The sequence below is a fragment of the Amblyraja radiata genome, chromosome 10 (genome assembly GCF_010909765.2).
Source record: "Amblyraja radiata isolate CabotCenter1 chromosome 10, sAmbRad1.1.pri, whole genome shotgun sequence".
Classification (NCBI taxonomy): domain Eukaryota; kingdom Metazoa; phylum Chordata; class Chondrichthyes; order Rajiformes; family Rajidae; genus Amblyraja; species Amblyraja radiata.
In genome coordinates this window covers 27,093,556-27,115,473 of record NC_045965.1, presented here as the reverse complement: position 1 = coordinate 27,115,473, position 21,918 = coordinate 27,093,556, and the positions used below count along the sequence as shown (strand labels likewise).

General features: G+C 43.8%; 1 protein-coding gene across 1 annotated transcript in view; it reads left to right on the top strand.

Annotated features, from left to right (window-relative positions):
* The window catches only part of astn1 (astrotactin 1), a 1,835,284-nt gene extending 1,816,952 nt beyond the window's left edge, over window positions 1-18,332 (top strand). The window contains exons 21-23 of the mRNA XM_033028426.1: window positions 8,499-8,599; window positions 11,216-11,399; window positions 16,460-18,332. Coding sequence (XP_032884317.1) covers window positions 8,499-8,599; window positions 11,216-11,399; window positions 16,460-16,697 — 523 coding nt within the window. The 3' untranslated portion in view covers window positions 16,698-18,332. The remainder of the gene's footprint in view (window positions 1-8,498; window positions 8,600-11,215; window positions 11,400-16,459) is intronic.
* The last annotated feature ends 3,586 nt before the right edge of the window (window positions 18,333-21,918 follow it).

Here is a 21,918-nt window from a genome sequence, read left to right as displayed (position 1 = left end):
TACAGACAGCACCTGTAGTCAGGATCGAACCCAGGTCTCGGACTTCCTAAGGCATCAACTCTACTGCCGCGACACTGTGCCACCCCAAATGAGAGCGTGTCTCTCCCATTTATGACCTTCTCTCATTTAGGGTTTGATCATTAACAATCCAGGCTTGCTAATCAATTCTAAAGATGCTGTTCAATATGACCTGCTTCCTCATCACATTTGCATGATGTTTATTCAAAGCATAAGGCTGGCTACTCATTCCTCTTTGCAACATCTGAATCCTAAAATTCTTTGCATCCTCCCTTCGTCTTCCCTTCTTCCCATAGTATGCAGACATTTAAAACTCCAAGTTTCTCTCTTGTTTACTTTATTTGCCTTCAATTATTTTCACCTTTGGTATTGAGCTGTGGCCCAGCCTGTTTTTGACAGGTGTACTTTCTAACACATGTCCAACTCAATTATTGAACTAATTTGATACTGGCATTAAAATAACTGCAGTTTGTAAACCAGGCCATCAAATATTGTTCTCAATTTCTAAACTTTCAAATTAAGCTGTTGAATTAAAAATTGGTGTTGGAATTAGTTTATTATTGCCATATATATTGAGACACATGAAAAACATTGTTATATCCAATCAGCCCATCCTATGTGCACAATCAAACCATATACATGTATAATAAAAGGTACAGCACTGGAACAGGCCCTTTGGCCCACAATGTCTGTTTGGAATATGATGCCATGTTATTCTAATTACCTCTACCTACGCATGATCCATATCCATAAACAAACTTTTCACTGTACCTCGGTACACATGACAATAAACTAAACTAAACTATCCAATCCTCGCACATCCGTGTGCCTATCTAAAAGCCTCTTGAATGCCACTATCGCATCTGTCTCCACCACCACCCCTGGCAGTATGTTCCAGGCACCCATTGCTCTGTGCAAAAAAAAAACTTTTCCCACACATCTTCCTTTGAACTTTGCTCTTCTCACCTTAAAACTGTGCCATCAGGCAGTGCAAAGATAAAACACCAGAGTGCAGCATAAAGTGTCTTACAGCAGTTGCAGAGAGAGGGCAGATAAAATAAAAGAGCAATGGCCATAATAAGATAAGTCGAAAGATGGGCACTAGATTCTAAGCTTATGAGAGGACCGTTCAGCAGGGAAGAATCTGTTGCTGAATCTGGCGGTACTTGTTTTCAAGGTTTTGCATCTTCTGCCTGGTGTTTTAAATTTGAAATCTTTGCTTAAAATGTCATTATTTCAGCTGGATGCATTATTTACTCATACCTCATCGACATAATCAGATCAGTCTGGAGACAAAGCACAATCCCTCATTAACTGCTGAGCCCATTTGGACTGACAGGTCATGGTGAACTCAAATTCGATGACTGTTTTGTTGATGTGCTGAAAAATAGCCTTGCATTTTAGTGTCCATCACACATAAACATGTGGAGAGTATACAGCTGTCATCAATCCATGGCAGCGATAATCATCAGGGTACTAAATTCCACTGTTATCTTGTGTAACCTCAGTACAAGTTTAATTATCATATAGATAGGTGATGTTTCCTTCTTCAGGCTGATTCTGCGGGGGAGGGGCGGGGGAGGGGGGGGGGAAGGGAGGAGGGTGAAAGCTGGAAGAGAGGAGAGGCACGGCAAAGCATGGCAGGTAATAGATGAACACAGGGAGGGGTTGTTAGGCAGGCGAAGGTTGAACAGAGGCCAGAGATGAAAAAACAGAAGGTGTGAGACGAAAGGATTGAGGAGTTGTGAATTGTGACTTTATTATTTGGCCTGATATTTAATTAGTGCATGTTCTAAGTTATTTCATTTATTCATGAATGGTCTCACAATGTTTAATGTGCTCTTCATTTGTTGACCAGATTACAGTGAGAATGACAAATACTGGGACTGTGGTACTAGAGTCTGGTCTCTTTGTTCTGGTTGGTGCATACCAATCCTGAAGGACAGTTCACAGAGATGGATTTTACAGAAAGCACATTGAAGAGAGTGATAGAGCCACAGAAACAGGTCCTTTAGCATACACAGTCCACGCCAAGTATCAATCACCCATTTACGGTTAACTAACAATAATCCCAGTTTTTATTTTCCCCACATTTACCATTCATCTACACAGTAGGGGTAATTTATTATGGCCTATTAACCTATCAACAGGAGGCCAGAGCACCCCAAAGAAACCCCTGCAGTCACATAGACGGCACCCGAGGTCAGGATTGAACCTGGGTCCGGTGCTGTGAATCAGCGGCTATACCAACTGCAGCAGAAGGAGAAGAATGTCTAGGATTGTTCCTTGGAGAATTCTGGAGGTGAAGGATGTGGAGGGAACGGCAAACTTGGCATTGGTTGTGCTTGGCTCTGAGGACGGTGTGAGGAACTCAGCACTCACATGGTTCATCAACGACGTAGATATATTGAGAGGGGAGCCACATGGTTAAGGTGATTTTTGCTGTTGCCCAAACTCTCAGCAGCCAGTTTTGTGAGAGATAATGCTTTCTCAACTTGAAAGAGGTCAAAGGTTCTATCATCTGTTTGGAATAATTTGGAGCAGATGGGCGATACTGAGATAGAAGGTGGTTGAGCGCAAGTGGGTAATGCTTTGAACATGGGGCTTGTGCCAAACGAGCTGATGGTCATGGTGCCTGCAGATGTTATGTGGCCATATCGCTCACTGCCTCTTGGATCTGATGCTCAAGACTCGGACTCTCTAACTGCAAACATGTGCATGTATTTAAATTGGAAAACCATACTAACAACACCAGCCTGAGCAATATGGTAGGATTAGTGCCTTCAGTGTTTTTGATGTTGTTGAGGCAAGAGAGGCAAGAGAGGCAAGAGAGGCAAGAGAGACCCTCCATTATATAAAGTTGGCACAGGCATCTGATTTTTCAGCCTTGATAATTTATCATTTATTCGAATGCTGGGATGAAGCCATTGAACTATTCTTTAAATCCAATCGGGATATAGAGCAAGTCAATAACTGCAAAGCCTGGTTTACACCAAAGATAGACATAAAATGCTGCAGTAACTCGGGGGTCAGCCAACATCCCTGGAGAAAAGTAATAGGTGACCTTTTGGGTAGAGACCCTTCTTCAGACTGGTGTGAAGTTTTTCAGACTGAAGTCTGAATTTACTGAGTTACTCCAGCATTTTATGTCTAATCCAGTAACGTTGCAATTTAGAAATTGTTTTGACACAGTGTGGTATTTAAAGTTTGTTTCCATTGTTTATGAAGGATAAATAATTGAACAAGGTTTTGATAATGTTGATGGTTAATGCATACTGTGGGTGATCGTGCCACTGAGTCTCAGCACAGCAAGTTCCCGGATTTGATCCCCAAGCTTTACTGCATTAATGGCCATCATCATGGATGGAATTAGATGCTGTAACTGGACCAGAGACGAGAAGGATTAGTCGCGGTTCCTGTGTCTCATGGCTATTCGATATTCCTTTCCCAACAAATGCTCTCGAATGAAAACAGCATTAGCTGTGAATGTAATTAGCCTTTTGATCCTTAATACCTAAGCTTGAGTAGAGAGGCAATTTGAAAGAACTACTGGCCAGTTCTACTGAAGTAATCGGAAGATGGAACTCCAATATCTTGATTGATGTGAGGAGTCATGTTGAAGGCAGTCAGGCAGTGGTGTGGGAGATGAGCTACCTCCCACAGAGACAGCTCCACTCACTTTGTGGGTGGGGAACACACTCTGCCCCCTGGCCTGCCTCTGCTCTCTGCTGACTCCAGCTATGATCCGTTTGGCAGAAGATACAAAAGCTTGAAAGCACATCCGATTCAAAAACAGCTTCTTCCCACACTGCCATCAGATTCCTCAGCAGCTCTTTCACCTGCTGAGGATGAATTTTCAGGTCTTCCCACCTACCTCATTGCGGCCCTGGCACTTTTTATTTAATCTGCACTTTCTCTGTAGCTGTAAACTATATTCTGCAGTCTGTTTATCTTCTCTTTTCCTCTACCAGATGTTCTCATGTCTGGTATGATTTGCCTGTGTACAATGCAAAGTTGTCCACTGCATCTCGATACATGTAATGCTAATACACCAATACCAATACGCTGGCCTTAACCTATTGACTCCATCTGGACAGTGATCTCGCAGTGCTCAGTGTGAATTGCAAGACCATGCCTGACCTTGTTGTGTCCAAGCACATCCGTCAGCAAGCCACACTTTCCACAATTCCCACGTAGCCAAAGTGGAAGGATTCAGCACTATTAACATTACTCTCATAGACGAACACAAATGCTGGAGTAACTCACCAGGTCAGGCAGCATCTCTGGAGAAAAAGGATGGGTGACGTTCTGGGTCAGGACCCTTCTTCAGACTGAAACTGTCATTCAATCATGGCTGATCTATCTTTCCTTCTCAATCACATTCTCCTGCCTTCTCCCCATAAACCCTGACACCTTTACTAATCAAAAATCTATCTATCTCCATCTTAAAAATATCCATTGACTTTGCCTCCACAGCTGTCTGTGGCACATTATTGCACAGATTCACCATCCTCTGACTAAAGAGAGGAGGAAGGGGGGGGGGGGGGGTAGAATAGAATTGCTGCAAGATCAGACATGGACTCCACACATTAACAGTCCTCCTTCTAGATCATTGTGAAGTATCAATGTAAGATATGTAATCTCTGGGAGAATTCTCACTAAGATACCACATATTCCATTTGGATTTTAATACATCAAAAGCATATACCAAAATAATATCCTATTGATAGGGTAAACTGTGGTCTGGGATTGTTATCAACATGTTACAGAGTTATACAGTGTGGAAACAGGCCCTTTGGCAGAAATGTCAGTGACCATTGTTCTGCAAAACTTGTGTATATAATTTCAGCCCTCACTTTGGAGGGCTGATAAGAGAGAGCAGTAATGCTTTTGGACAAGCAGCCAGGTTACGGTGTCAGAAACCCGGCAGCTTTACCGGTGAAGGGAACTCCTGTGTCATACAGCGTGGAAACCCCTTCGTCCCAAATTGCCCATGCTGGCCAAGATGCCATCCACACTAGCCCCACTTGCCCGTATTTACCCATATACCTATAAACCTTTCTTGTCCATGCACCTGTCCAAATGTCTTTTAAATATATTTATAGTACCAAATGTTAATACCATCCAGCAGCACCAATCACATGTTGTGTCATCCAATTAATTATCATGCTACGAACAAATTAATATAAAATTCTTGACATTGACTCTTTATGCCTTTTATCCTCTGAACACCTCTGATCTTTTGGTAGGCATGATCTAAATCATTTACATTGAGCCCAGGGTAAAAGTTCAAACCAGCTGGGCTGATGTTCAAATGTACGTCAGTAACAGTCCATACATTAAGCTACAGTCTCAGGCAAAGTATTGACATAGTTCAGTGGATTTGCAGGTTTAAAATCTTTGCTCTATCCCTGCTTAACTTTGAATAACTTTACATGTGGTCAGACTAGTTGGTGAAAGGAGGTGGTGTCAAAGGTCGAACCAAGCATTCCAAAGTCTAATCTTATTCCAGTCCAAAGCACCTGTGCTGGTGTTTAATAATAACTTTGAATTCTCACTCAATTCTTCATAAGTGTTGACTAGTCCAAGTGTCTGTGAGCTTCTCACTCTGGGTTGAAGCATTTTTGTGTGGTGAGTACAAAGGAAGTCTATTATTGAACTATGTAGCTAAACTTACCTCTGCTGTCTTATAATCTAAGCATATCCGCCTTCTGCAACCAGACATTTGGAATGCAACCAAAATGGGTAACCGAGATGGATGTAGTCTCAAGGCTCCTCCATTCAAAAGGAAGTTTCACCATCAAGATTATTTTGAAATACAACTCCGAGTTTAGAGAGTATAAATTAATATTTAGAATGTTGAGAGTTTATTTCTATTCTGCCCCTCTTTGCTGTACCAGAGGATATAGGTTTAGGGCAAGAGGGGAAAGATTTAATGGGAAACTGAGGGGCAACACAACACTTTTTCCACACAAAGTGCAGTGGGCATATGGAACGAGCTGCCGGAGGAGGTAAGTGAGACTGGTACTATGTCAACATTTAAAAGACATTTGTCCAGCTACGTGGTTAGGAATAGTTTAGAAGAATATGGGCTAAATGCAGGCAGGTAGGATGAGTGTAGATGGGGAATCTTGATTGGCATTGGAAAGTTGGACCGATGGCACTGAAGTGGAAAACACTGACACTTCCATTTGGAACTGACTGTTGATATTTTTGAAAAATGTAAAGCACTGATAACCTACTGTTCAGAAGTCTCGATAGTATAGCATCTAGTCACTACATGTTGTTTCTCGAGCTCCCTTTAAACTCACTGAGACACTATTCCTATGCTCCCTTTAATTCCCTAGTACCCTGACTTTCATGCTCTTTTAAATTCACTCAGGTACTTTTTTACACATACTTTTATATTCACAGTGACCTGTGCTCCCTCTAAACTCACCAGGGCCATGTTTCCTGTGCTCCATTTAAACTCTCATTGACAGACAAAAATGCCTGTTTCAATCTGAAGAAGGGTCTCAAATCATGATGTCACCTATTCATCTTCTCCAGAGATTTAGCATTTTTGAAAGACATTTTGACAGATATAAGAGCTAACTTGGTGAGTTCTGCCAGCAATTTTTTTTGTTTTGTAAACCAACATTTGTAGTTCCCTGTTTCTACATTCTCCTGTTTCACATGCTCCCCTTAAACTCATATGGACCCCGATTCTCATCTGCACTTTAATCTCACCTAGTTCATTAGGAAATTTATCGAACTTCAGTGCAATTGAGTCACAGAGTCATAGAGCTGTACAGCATAGAAACATGTCATTTGGCCCACCTTACCCATGCTGACAAATTTGGCATGTTGGGCTAGCCTCATTGACTTATTGTTGGCTCATATCCCTTAAATATGTCCACTGACGTGGCCTCTACAGCCTTCTGTGGCAATGAATTCCACAGATATATCACCCTCTAACTAAAGCAATTCTCCTCATCTCCTTCCTAAAGGAACATTCTTTAATTCTGAGGCTATGACCTCTGGTCCTAGACTCTCCCACTAACCTCTCCCTATAACTCAAGCCCACTAGACGAGGTAACAACCTGGTGAATCTCTTTTGCATTCTTTCTAATTTAATGACATCCTTTCCATAGTCCGGTGACTAGAACTGCACATAGTGCTCCAAGTGTGGCCCCACCACGACTTATACTGCTGTTTTACGGTCTATTTTTTGTTCTCGTTCTCCATCCCAATGATGACAAGTGTACCAAATGCCTTCTTCACTGCACTATACAACCTTACTCGCCACTTTCAGGGAAACATGCACCTGCATTTTCAGATCTCTCTGTTCTGCAAAACTCTCATGGGCTCTACCACTTAAGTTACTGTGTAAGTCCTGCCACAGTTTGACATGACAAAGTGCAACACCTCACATTGGTATGTTAATGTCTTAAATCAGAAGTGTGTTGGGTATTAATAAAAACAATAGCTACAGGTCCACCACCGATTTTCCCACACCCTTGGTCCCAGAGTCTTTTTGGATTATCCATTTTGTTGGACAAACAGAGACACCGGCCCGCAAAGTTGGTCTCGGAAGTCGGCTATGGGAACGGGTCTGCTCGCTCCAGCCGGGCCGGAGTTCCAGACCCCTGGCCCAGGGGGCAAATTCGACACGCTAGAGGATTTTAGAGATACAGCATGGAAACAGGCCCTTCAGTCCACGCTGACCAGTGATTACCCTGTACACTAACACTATCCTATACACACGAGGGACAATTTACCATTTTACCGAAGCCAATTAACCTACAAACCTGTACGCCTTTGGAATGTGGGAGGAAACCGCACAGAGTCACAGGGAGAATGTACAAACTCCATACAGACAGCACCCATAGTCAGGATCGAACCACTGTCTTTGGCACTTTAAGGCAGCAACTCTACAGCTGCGCCATTGTGCCACAAACTCTGGTACGGAGAAACAAGCAACTGCAGGTGCAGGTTTACACACTGAGCCTACTTCCACTAACTCTGATATTCCCTTCTGAAAACATGCTGACTCTTTAGCCTATCGATTTTTTCACTCAAAGTTACCTTTGCACCACCTCTTACATTGTGCTTTGAGACTTTCTGCTTTGCAAGGGACAGCAGCAGTATAAAGGGAAGAGATTATGTGTGAAATCAAAGCATCTCGAGCGGAGCCACATCTGGTCTGACTCTTGTCTGATGCTCTGTTCATTCTTACAAGTGAAGTTTGTGCACCACCTGTTCTGCCAAACTGTCTAAATATATAACACGGATCTGCTTCTGCTTAGATGTTGGCTGGTGCTATTTCTGTTCTGAACTGGATTCCAGCTGATTCGCAGCTGGTTTCAGTCTAGCTAGTATCTTCTGCAGCGGCCACACTTTGCAGGTGCCAGTGTGCACTTCTGCCCAGATTTTGAAGATAAATAAGTTAACTGTATTGTCTATCAGCTAACTTTGGGAATCTTTTATGTTCAACCCAGGTTTACCTTGTGGACCGTAGACAACACTGGGAGGCGCTCCAGGCCAAGTGCAGTTGCTGTCAAAGTGCCCTGTCCGCTCGTGGATGATGTCAAGGCTAAAGGTACCTTTCAGACAGCAACTTTTTGGTTAAACAGGCTCTTGATTGCATAAATGCATCAGATCCTGGATAATCTCCACGTATTGATCCCATCATTCACCATCTGTTCTATATAATCATTAAACATCCTACCTCTTGTCCATTTATTTGTCTGCAGTCTGGGACCTGACCCGAAATGTCACCTGTCCATTCCCTCCCCAAATGCTTCCTGACCCACTGAGTTACACCGGTACTTTGTGTTTTGCTCAAGATTTTAGCATGTGCAGTCTCTTGTGTCTTCGCTGAATCATTGAAAGATACAGCATGAAAATAGGCCCCTCGGTCCACGGCGACCATCGATTACCCGTTCACTCTAGGTCTATGTTACCCCACTTTCTCATCCACTCCCTGAACATTAGGGGGAATTTTACAGAGGCCAATTAACCCATAAACCCGCATGTGCTCGGGATGCGAGAGGAAACAGTAGCACCCGGAGGAAACCTACGTGGTCACAGAGAAAACGTGGAGGCTCCACACAGACAGCACTCAAGGTCAGGATTGAACCCGGGTTTCTAGCACTGAGAGGCAGCAGCTCCACCAGCTGCACCACTGCACTGCCCCTCTTGTTCATTTGTGTTGATTTGAATATTGTTGTAGAGTTACCGACTCTCCAGTATCTAATTACATATGATAATTTCTGTGAACCATAACTTTTATCTAGAGGCTCTTGCAGCTCCCTGGATAACATTCTCTGCAAATTGTCTATTGGAAAACATCAAATATTACCACATAATTATTTTTATGCAAAGCAAATGGAACACTCAGCAGATAGAAACCAGGCATAAACAAGTGATTTAAATTGTACAGGACAGATAAGAGCATCAAACAATGAAATTCACATTTCTCTCCTTGGGCTGATACGGTGAACAATAAAGATGCCACTTGCTCTCCTTCTAAATGTGGACTTCAAAAAGAAGTTTCCTGGCTAAAGCTTCCAACTGGCAAAGTTCACCTGAAGGTTCAGCATCAAAATTTAAAACACATTACTCTTCAGCTGCTGCCTTCAAAATATCAATAATGCATGCCATCTGATATTAGTAGGTTGTGAAAATTAGGATAGTTTTCTCAGTAGTTTGATTTCTGGATTCTCCAATTGATGGGTTTCTGTGAAGTCTGGGCACCCACCGGGTGAAAATGCTGCCCTCTAACTCAAAACATAATCTGCCAACCCCAAAACATCTTGCACAACCCTTGCACAAAAAGTGTTGTCTAACCCAAACGACCATTGAAAGAAGAAACTGCAGATGCTAGTTTCCAAAAAAAGACACAAATTGCTGGAGTAACTCAGTGGGTTAGGCTGCATCTCTGGATAGGTGACGTTTTGGGTCAGACCCTTCTTCAGGCTGATTGTGGTGGGGAGGTTGGGAGAAACCTGGAAGAGAGGAGGTGCGGGACAAAGCCTGGTAAATAATAGCTGGATACAAGTAATGGGAGGGTGTTTATAGGCACATGGTTGGACAAAGGCCAGAGATGAAATGACAGAAGGTATGAGGCAAAATGATTGAAGTTGCAAGTTGTGAAGCTAGAGGAAGGAATGTAGGTGGAGGGGTGCGGGGAGAATTAGGTGTGAGTCTAGGTGGGGAACTGGTGAGGGGTGGTGAAAGAAAGAGGGAGGGGACATGGGGAGGGGTAGTCCAAAATAGCATAATTTAATCAAGCTTGGCATTGTGCTGTGTAGCTTCTCCCTCTTCTACATTACTCATACATTATGTGTTGAACTAGCTGCCAGAGGATGTTGTCGGGGAAGATACTATAACAACATTTAAAAGACACTTAGACAGGGACATAGATAGGAAAGGTTCGAAGGGATACGGGCCAAACGTGAGGACATGGGCAGGCCCGTACGAAGCTTTTCAAAAAGGGGGGTGGCATGAGGGGGGGGTGCGGGCGGGCCTGAACGGCGGTGGGGGGTGGCGGCGCGATTTTTTTATTACTCTAGGGGGAAAAAAGGGGGGTCCGCACCCCCCCTTTCGGACGGCCATGATGGGGCAGCTCGGTCAGCATTGGACGAGTTGGGCCGAAGGGCCTGTTTCCACTCTGTGTAACTATGAATTTACTCAGTTAGTCCTTGCTCTCGTTATCACAGCTGCCTGGAATAGATCCCCTTTTACATTCGTTTTTTTACACATTTGAATATTAATGTTCCCTCCAATGATTATTCAACAATGGCAATGACTAACTGAGTAGAGTCATCGATCCTGACCTCGGCTGCTTTCTGTGTGGAGTCTGCACGTTCTCCCTGTGACTGCGTGGATTTCCTCCCGGTGCTCTGGTTTCCTCACACATCCCAAAATCCCGCAGAGTTTGCAGGTTAATTGGCCTTGGTAAATTGCTGCTTGTGTGTAGGGAGAGGATAACATGGAATCAGTGTGAATGGGCTGGCATGGTCGCAGTGGGCCAAAGGGCCTGTTTCTATGCTGTATTGCTAAAAAAACTAAATTCAATGGATCAGTCAGCATCTGTGGAGGGAATTGATGGGTGATGTTTTGGGTGGGGACCCTTCTTCACACTGGTCAATATTCCACTATCTGCATTTCCTTGTATCCCCTGTTAACCGATTTACTTTGATTTCTCTTGCAGAAATTGCTGACAAAATCTATAACTTGTTCAATGGCTACACAAGTGGAAAGGAACAGCAAACTGCATACAATACGCTAATGGATCTGGGCTCCTCTACACTACACCGTGTCTATTATCACTACAACCAGGACTATGAGCACTTTGGAGAATTTACTTGGCGCTGTGAAGATGAATTGGGACCAAGGTCAGTCAACTTCAACTATTTACAGGGAGACAGACCATGACATTGAACTGGGCAAGGAGTGGGAAAGACGAATTAAAAAACTCCTCATGGGTGACAGAGCACCACAGTGGCACAGATGATCGAGCTGCTGCCTCACAGTGCCAGAGACTCAGGTTTGATCCTGGCCTCGGGTGCTGTCTGTGTGGAGTTTGCACATTCTCTCTGTGGCCGCAGAGGTTTCCTCCAGATGCTCCAGGCTCCTCCCATATCCCAAGGACATGCAGCTTTGTAAGCCTCTGTAAATTGACCCCAGTGTCTAGGGAGTGGATGCTAAACTGAAATAACATAGTAACTAGAGTAATGGATGATCGATGATCGGTGTGGACTCGGTGGGCTAAAGGGCTTGTTCCTGTGCTGTATCTTTCAATCAAAGTACTAATGTCCCATCCCTAATTTCACCAAGTTTTAGTGGCAATCTGTTTCCAAGTCAGATTGTGACTTGTGACTTAAACGTCTTGATGTTCCTGTACATCTGCTAATCTTATTCTTGCAGATGCTGAAAATCTCTAATCGGACTTTACTGGACTTTATCTTGCACTACACATTATTCCCTTTATCATCTATCTGTTAACTATGGGCGGTTTGATTGTAACCATGTATAGTCTTTCCGCTGACTGGTTAGCACACAACAAAAGCTTTTCACTGTACCTCGATACATGTGACAATAAACTAAACTAAACTAAACTAAACTTGATGTTTCAATTTGAAGACACTTTGTCTGACCTGGGAATGTGACGAAATCAAGCTCTTCTCCGAAATGCAGCTGCAAATTTACTATGTAGGAAGTGGGCTGGATTGATAGGGTAAAGGGAATAGCTGTGATGGAGTAAGACCAGGTAGGCTGGGTCAGTGGGGCAGTTAGGCGATGATTACACTTCTTAATCTGTGTTAGGAGGTGCTGATATAAGGGCTGTGGAACAATCCCAGCAGGTCAGGTTGTGCCAATGGAGCGAGAAACGTTGAGCCAACATGATAAATGGATGATAGACACAAAATGCTAGAGTAATTCTGCAGGACAGGCAGCATCTCTAGAGGGAAGGAATGGGGGACGTTTCGGGTCGAGACCATTCTTCAGACGTCTCAGTTCTTTCCCACACATGATGGATGGATGGCTGGGCATCAACCACAAGCACAGATACATAAAATATGTTTCTGTGCATAACCAAGAACACTTCAGTGCCAGCACACCAAAGCACAGGGGCTGCACAGTGGCAGAGCAGCACAGTGGTAGAGTTGCTGCCTTAAGCGGCCTTTTCACGGGGCGAGTTGACGCAAGATGTCACCAGAGTGAAGAGGTCGTGGTCCAGCACGAGTCTCGCACGATATAACGGCAGTAGATAAAGAGTTCCCACGGTACTCGGCATTTCTGCTATTTGCGCGAGTGACTTGTCCGTTTCCCGACCTTTCCCGTTAAATCTTGAATGAACATCGTGAACTACACGTGACACAAATGATGTAACTTTTTTTTCACACACTATATATATCCTCCCTTGGTTGAATTGGCTCATTTGGAGACATATTTTACTGTGTATGTGGGAGACACAGATGGACTGAGCACAGTACCTCGGTCTTACTGTGTGTGGGAGAGGGGGAGAAAGAGACGTACACTCACAGAGGCAGAGTCTCTCAGCCTGTGTAAGAGGGAGGGAGAGAGAGAGAGAGGCACACACAAGGTGGATGTGAAATCTCACCTGCCTGTTTCAGTGACAGACACCCGCCGTCAGTAAATGAAGACACCCCCATCTGTCTCCCCCTCCTCTCCCTCGACTCCCCCACCTTTCTCTCCCAACTCCAGTCCCGTCCCGACACCCTGGGAAACTGAATAGAGCAACAGTCAACTGCTGCCTGTGCGCTGATATGACAATAAAGGCTACTTTACTTTACTGAGTTAAAGAGTTCCCACGGTAGACTGTAAAACTGGGACCCTGGTTCTGGACTCCCCCAACACCGGAACCCTTCTTCAGACAGCCTAATCGGAATTGAGTCTGAAGATGTGTCTCGTCCCGAAACATCAGCTTTTTTTCTCCAGAGATGCTGTTTGACTCGCTGAGTTACTCCAGCTTTTTGTGTCTGTCTTCGGTTTAAACCAGCATGTACAGTTCACTCCTTACACGGGTCTCTGTACAACATTGATTGGTAGCGTTCCGGACCCCTGGACCCGAGGACTCCGACCTGTATCTCTCAAAGAAGTACATGTGAAAAATTTCTCACGGACCATAAAAATGCGTAACCTTTCAGTAAAGTCCCTTTTAAAGTCCCTTTTAAAGATTATAGTTATTTTCTTGAATCTCATTACCATAACTCATGAATAAGTTGATGTCCATATGCGGATGCAAATCTTTATTTTTATTTATTTTTTAAATTCAATCCACATAAGATAATTTTTACTCACCTTCTGTCCCCTCTGTCCAGCTTCCGGGTTCACCGTTCGCAGGAGTTCCCACGGTACCCGCAAGAGTTATTACGGATATCGCACTGGCCACTACGTCCATATAATGTTGCAATACTCAACCACAAGTGTACAAGTCACTCTTGGAGAAATTCAAACTTTCTTGAATTTTCTCCCGAGTGACCAAGTTACACGATGACCTGCCGTTAGCGCTACGGTGGTCCACGGTGGTCCACGAATGCCGTACTGTTATCGCACGAGGTTCCCACGATGTTAAACTCCGGTTAACTCTTGCGTCAAGTCGCCCCGTGAAAAGGCCGCTTTACAGCGCCAGAGACCCAGATTCGATCCTGACTATGGGTGCTGTCTGAACGGAGTTTGCACATTCTCCCTGTGACCGTGTGGGTTTTCTCCGGGTGCTCCGGTTTCCCCCCACATTCCAAAGACGTACAGGTTTGTACGTTAATTGTCTTCTGTGAATTGTCTCCAGTGTGTAGGGTAGAACTAGTGTTTGCGTGGTCATTAGTTGGTGCGGAGTCGGTGGGCCAAAGGGTCTGTTTCCACCCAGTATCACTCAACTAAACTAAAACTAGAGCACAGATGTACCAACAACAATTTCAGCCCATGGTCTTCTGCTCCAAACCTCAATGGCTTACAGTACTCATGTTTTGGCTCCTTTTGCCTTTATGTGTTTTGTGCACATTCACAATTTCCACTGCTTCTCTCCTCAATAATTGGGCAAATGATAAACTATGACCAGTTTACAGCAGTATCATTCTGAACATGGAGAACACTCTCAGGATTAACTATTATTGTTGTAACCTCTTCACTGATCCTTCTCTCTATTGGTCTTTCAATGTTAACAATACCACACACCTGCCTGCTAATATGATACAATAGGTGTATGTTGTTGCCATAAGGCAGGAGAATCATACTGAATGAATGGGCCCTCCAGAAACAAAAGATCATATTTTTTTCCACCTAATTAAAGCATGTGGTGGGTTTGTCAGACCTGCAGAGTCCGTGATGAAGAATATGTTGCAGAATTGCTGAAATGAGGAACCAGTGTCCTCAGAAATAGAAAACCATTCTGAATTTACTGATAAAGGTTTAGGGTGAAGGAAGGGAAGGCCATAGAAAGACATGGAAACCAAGTACATTTCAGTAGCAACAGAGTAGTGCTGGAAGAATAGTTGCCTCACAGCGCCACAGACCTTGGTTCAATCCTGTATCTCTAAAGTCTAATGGCCAATGCCTTTGAACAATGGAGAAGCTGCAAATGCTTCTGGTGTATAAGCTGGACTTGATCACTGGGTTTAATGCAATACACTGCTCTATTTTAAAATTGTTTTCCCTGGTTGTAGTTTTGCCTCAGGTTGTTCGTTTTTTTCAATCCTTGTTCATTTGTAAATATTCCGCTTAAGTTAAAAACATCAAAGCGAAGCACAGGTTTTAGGGAGGTTTAGCGGCTGTATTTCAGTGAAGGGCTATAAATATGATCAACCTGCTCAACTTTATCGTTAAGGTATATCCTTCAAATAACTTTGCCATGTTCAGTATTAAGCCAGTTTTTAATGAATATTTACTAAGAAATTGCATGCACAAATGTCATTAATTTCACAGAAGGTGCATTTCACTGCAGTATTTCTTCGGCTTGGGGATGCCTCATGATACTGTCTAACCCACTTATGAAAGCTCTGTCATGCTAAACTTCACCCAATGCACAAGGAAAAGCTGGTCACAGCAGTTCTATCTTTGAGATAATCCTTTAGTTTAGTTTAGAGATACAGTATGCAAACAGCCAAGACCCATTCACACAAGTTGGTTAGTTTAGTTTATTGTCACTCTCTCAGCAGCCCTCCAAAGAGTTGGCTGAAATTACATACTCAAGTTCTGCAGAACAACGGTCCCCAACATTTCTGATGGTGTGCTGGTCCAGTTGTCCAATGGGACACTTTGTCAATACAGACCGGAATGAAATGGTGGGAGCCTTTGTTACATTTCCATGGTCATCAACCAAACTACTGCGGCTCACAATTTGAAGCCGTAAAATATTTGAGTTTGTAAGTTGAAAGTTTTAATAATATTTGATCAAACCCCCATTTGTACAAATTCTCTTTTTCACGATTGACATGAAAGATGAGGCATCAGCATAACTTTAAACCCTAATGCTACTTATTCTTCTTCCCTTGTATGTCCATCTCTGTTTCACCACTCCTCCTTATTGGTCCATCATCACCTTCTCTCCTTTTCTTTTCACTGCTTTCCCCTCCATCTTGCCTTTGCACTTCCTCTTTTTCTCTCTCCCACCTTTGAACTCTCAATCTCTGCCCCTTATCATAACATTTCTGCTTTTCTTATGTCTACCTTGTCCTCTCCCCTTCTTTGCTCTCTCTCTCTCTCTATCTCTGGTCTCTTTCTCTCTCTCTCTCCCCCCCTCGCCCTCTCTCCCTCCCTCTCTCCCTCCCTTCTCGTTCTTCCCGCCCCCCCCTCTCGCTCTCTCTCCCTCCCACCCTCATCATTTAATTTGCCCTTGTCTCTCCCCCACTCTCCCCTTCGATGTCAACTCACCCCTTTGTTGTCTCTCCCTGATTTCCCTATCCCTCTCTCTTCACCCACTTATCACCTACAGGAAGGCTGGCCTGATCCTGTCCAAATTGGAAGAGTTGAGCAACTGGTGCAGAAGCCTCCTGTGGGAGCCCAAGATCACCCTTCGCCGTCTCTCCTTGAAGTATCTCTCCTGCCGCTACAGCGAAATGAAGCCCCCGGGAATAAACTGGCAGGAGCTGAACACAGAAGTCAAAAAGATCTGTGAGGAGCAGTTCCTGACAGTGCTGTACAATGACTATGGAGAACATAAAGAGTTCTGATAGAGGAATGTGTTTTGTGGCCATTCCCTACCCCTCCCGTCTCCCCCCCCCCCTCCCCCCCGCACCCCCCTCCCCTCCTTTGCCAGCAGGTCACACAACCTTCTGGGTTGAATGTTGCTTGGCTGCCTGCAGTTGTTTTGTGGAGATTGTTAAACCCCATGCTAACTCTGGTATGGCTATAAAACAATGAAGCTGTTTGGGTAATGTCAGCCAAACATGTGGATCACTTGATTTTAACTTTTTGATGAGAAGCTGGAGGAATCAGGGGAAAGATTGGATGGTGATGCTGGTGTTTGCGTTAAATCTTCTGCCATTGCTGTACCTTCTGCTGGTTGGGGCCCCCATGTGTATGGAGATTGCTTTGCTGGGGATTTTCCATTTTTGGTGAACCAAAGGCAGCTTTATTCAATGCTCATTTGGTACTTAGAGTCGCCACGCATTGCCAAGTCTGGAATTGAATAGGCAGTGGATTCTGTTGGGATATTGGAATAGGATCATGTGTTTTGTGATATGACTGCACCCGTGTTAACTCAATGCCTCCTCGTGTTTTGAATGGACCAATTATAAAGGCACTGATTTCCCACCTGGAAAGAGGCTGGTTGCTATGATATTGGTCCCCTTCACAAGATGGTTAATGGATGCCTGAGGGTTGATGTATAGAGCAAATTACTATTTACCTTAGATGGACACAAAATGCTGGAGTACCTGAGCAGGCAGGCAGCATCTCTTGAAAAAAGGAATAATTGACGTTTAGGCACGAGACCCTTCTTTAGTCTGAAGAAGGATGTCGACCCAAAACGTCACCTATTTATTTTCTCTAGAAATATTACCTAACCCGTCAAATTACTCATCATCTTTTGTCTATCTTTGGTGTAAACGAGCATCTGCAGTTCCTTCCTGCACTTACTGTGTGCCTAGTTTGTTGTGAAGGACCTGGTCAATGGAGATAGTTTAGCAATGGCATCTGATGCCCACCATCAGCCAGAGCATCATTCTTTGTATTGGGGATTCAGACTTCTCTTGGTCCCTATAATCACAAGACTGAGAAGTGAATGGTGACATTTAGTGATGTTCTAGTGTTCTTGGGAAATCCGCCGACCTCGGTTCAGCAGGGACATTCTTTGCGGCATAGTGGAAAGTAGAGACACACACACACACACCTTCACATCACACAACCCTTTGTTCCGTTTCTCAATTAATTGTATATGTGTAACACATTGAATCTGCTGTGCACTATCAGATGGCATTCTACATTCACTCGAACATAATGGCAAACCCATCCCAGCTCATTCGTCAGAATAGAACAATTCTTCAGGCATCCCCAGGCATGCAGATTAGATTAGACTAGTGAATTCCCTGCCAGCATTAGGCACGTCTGATACAAATCCACTTTACACATAGTCAGGTGCATGGTCTACGATTAAGTGTTTTAATATTTATTAAGTATCGCCGTTTTATATATTATATAAATTAAAAAGAATCAACTTTGAAGATTACTGTAGCGAAGGTATAAATGCTCAAAAATGTGATGCAGTAATATTTTATGTGGCTCTTTGTCAGAACTCAGTAGCTGCTAACACTTTATCAGCCATCAAATTACACAACCGTAAAAGTGAGCAGTCTGGTGCCTGCTAAGAAATCACTTCCCCTCCACCGAATATTGGCTTTGGGGCTCACATTCAGGGTGCAGGAGCTGAAATCAATTGTAGTTTGTGACCCTCTGCCCAATTCCAGATGAAACACTCATCTACCCTTGTTAGAACCTCACTCACAGCAAGTCCTAAGGTCAGTCATTTCTTCCCATATTCCAGCCAAAATCAAGGGCAGAGAAGCTTTCATTCTGCCTCTGCCCAGCTGCACAGCACACTGGGTTTCTCTGCAGCATTATTACTTTAATGATCGGAGAAACATGACTGTAGAGTCCAAATTGCTGTTGCACTTAGTGCTTCATGAAGGGATGAAAGGCCGTTGATAATGAGATATTTTCACAATGTTGTGTGTGTTTGCAGTCATTCTCATTATTTCTCCATTTGCAGCTTCATTTATACCCATAATTTTAGCTTTGTTTTGTTGCCTAGAACCGTGAATTGACATAATGTAAATAGAACACCGACTGTTTCCATAATTGTGATGTGACGGTCTGAAGAAGGGTCTAGACCCGAAACGTCACCCATGCCGTCTCTCCAGAGATGCTGCCTGTCCCGCTGAGTTACTCCAACTTTTTGTGTCTACTGTGATGTGATGCATATATTTCACACAGTAATGCTGACCAAAGATCTTATAGCGAGCAAGATGGTCCACTCCGCTAAAAAGCCGTAGTCGGGTCATCGGTAATCTTCAGCGCCATTTCCGTAACCGGCTTCCATCATGGCATCAAGCTAATTCAGGGAGATTCTGCTATATCAGGCTGAGAGATTAAAGGATAGACACAAAATGCAGCGGGTCAGGCGGCATTTCTGGACAAAAGGAATAGGTGACATTTCGGGTCGAGACCCGTCTTCAGACTGAGTCTGGGGAAAGAGGAACTCAAACCATCCTCCCCCCCTTCCCTCCGACACGGACACGGAGCGATCGCCGCCCCCTCCTTTTTTTTGTTAAACATGTGGCGGCTCCCAAGGGTCGGGCCATCCCAACTATCAAACTCCTCGGCACGGGAATGGTTGAGTCCAGAGGCGGCCCTTAGCTAGAGGGATAAAAGGCATGGGTTTGGGTGCCATCTTCCTCTTGCGGACATCTCTGATACCAAGAAGGACATAGTAAAAGGTACCTCCCGAAACACCTGGCTCCTCGCTTTCATTTCGGGACCTACGCCCCACAAACATCTATTTCCTTCGGGTTTTTTTTTAAAATTTCCCCCTTACCATTTCCGTACATTTAAGATCTTTGATCCTGACTGTGCTTGTCATACAATTCAGCTTGCTTCTGCTTCATCCAACCATCTTTCTCTCTGATCTCTGGTGAATCCATCACCCCCCAGAACCTACTTCCACCATTATCTGTAGCTGTTGCTCTCTTACCAAATGCCCACAGTTTAATGGCAGCCAACATTACACAGTGGCCTCTCTGCATGTGTTTGCAAAGGGGATGGGGCAGAGATTCGTGTATTTGTGTGTGTATCTGCAACCACATCCCTGACCAACACATAGAACAGTGCAGCACAGAAATAATCCCTTTGGCCTGCAATGTCCATGACGATCATTATGCCAAGTTAAACTAATTTCTAATGCCTGCACGTGATTCATGTCCATCCATTCCATGCATTCACATGTACAACATATTACAACATCTGTGGTATGCAACATGTACCACATACCTATTATATTGCCCCTGGTTATTCTTTCCTGAGATTAACATTACTCAAATCATACTTTAACTAATGGGTGGTACGGTAGCACAGCGATAGAATTGCTGCCTTACAGCGCCGGAGACCCGGGTTTGATCCTGACTACGGGCACTGTCTGTATGGAGTTTGTACGTTCTCCCCGTGACTGTGTGGATTTTCTTTGGGTGCTCCAGTTTCCTCCCACACTCCAAGACAGGTTTGTAGGTTAATTAGCTTCGGTAAAATTGTAAATTGTCCCTAGTGTGTAGGATAGTCCTAGAGTATGGGGTGATCGCTGGACTCCCCACAATGTCCACGCTATCCAAAGGGAAATATTGTCTTGTAAAGTAAAATGGAATTCACAAGTTCCTACTTAAACTAAGTAAGACTCTAGACAATCCTCCCCTCTAGTTATGTTTAAAACAGAGGGTGGTTTGTATATGGAGTGAGCTGCCAGAGGAGGTAGTTGAAGCATATAATATCACAACATTTAAAAGACATTTTGACAAGTACATAGACAGGGCGGTTTAGAGGGATATGTGTCAAACGTGGCAGATGGGACTATTGTAGATGGGATAGTTTGGTAAGCATGGGCAAGTTGGGCAGAATGGCCTGTTTCCCTGCTGTATGAATCTATGACTCTAACAAAACAGTTGCATTACCTACATTAATAATCAGAGCCAAGTAGTCTAATATGGTCTGACACAAAACGTCACCTATTCATGTTCTACAAGATGCTGCCTGACCCGCTTTTTTTGTAAACCAGCATCTGGAGTTCCTTGTTTCTCTAGTCTTTGGCATATTTGTGCTGTCAAAACAGGTGTGGCTATTTAATGAATGATAGGATTAACAGTATCTTGGATTCTTATTGCTAAGTTGTTTCTGTAATGTTTTATTGCTTAGGGCTTTAGAAAGAGCTAACCGAGGCCACCATTTACAGCACAAAGCAGACACGTATTGTCTGCACTGAACTGTATTGCATGATGGGTGGACATGGACTATTTGTAGCCACAAGTTGGCAGTTTCCCTGCCTCCCACTGCATATATTCACTTACACGTTCTAGAACAAAGACTGCATTTATATTTCTCTTTGAGGAAAAGTATGGCAAATCAAACTAACATACAACATATTCCACAGTTGGCTTCAATGCGTTTCAACTCTGAGACCCCCTCGACCAAAATAAGAGTTGCTTTATTTATAAGGGAATATATTTTCATTTGAGTCAAAATTAATTTACACTAAATTTTTCATTCTGTTAATGAGGGCTTGGCACGAACGTGAACTGCTTGGCTCCAGTGTGAATGTACGCAGGTAACTCAGAAGCAACTGGGGGGCTCCCGGCCTGTGGTCTCGTGGGTGTTTAGTTTGGACTGCATTGCAGAAGTGGGCAGAGTGAAAGGTTTCATTGATCAGTTTAGCTGCCGCTTTCTTAAACCTGCTACATCTGTTCTGAACATTTAACTTGTGAGCAAATATTTTGAGACCTGCACTCAAATGCACAGTGGTCTTAAATCGGTGTTTGGACATATGTGCTCTGAGTTTCTACAAAGCAGGTTTTCAGTGGTGTATATGCTGATGTAAAATGAAAGTTTGTGACCTAGTATCGTGCACATATGTTGGTTATTGTTCCTTGAATACAGTGACTGTTATAACATAAAGTATTGATTCCGAGATTGGCCGGTCTCTCATTTCTTCCTTGCTGTCGATCGTAGTATAACATGCTACACCTGTGTCATGCCATACAGATGTGCCAATCACCATACAGGTGTTTGCAAAGGGGATGGGGCAGAGATTCGTATTGATCCAGAAACAAGATCTGAATGATTAGGAGTTGAATAATCCCATGATGGATCACTCATTGGACAGGTGAATGTTCCCACCCAAAGTTTGGTATGAGA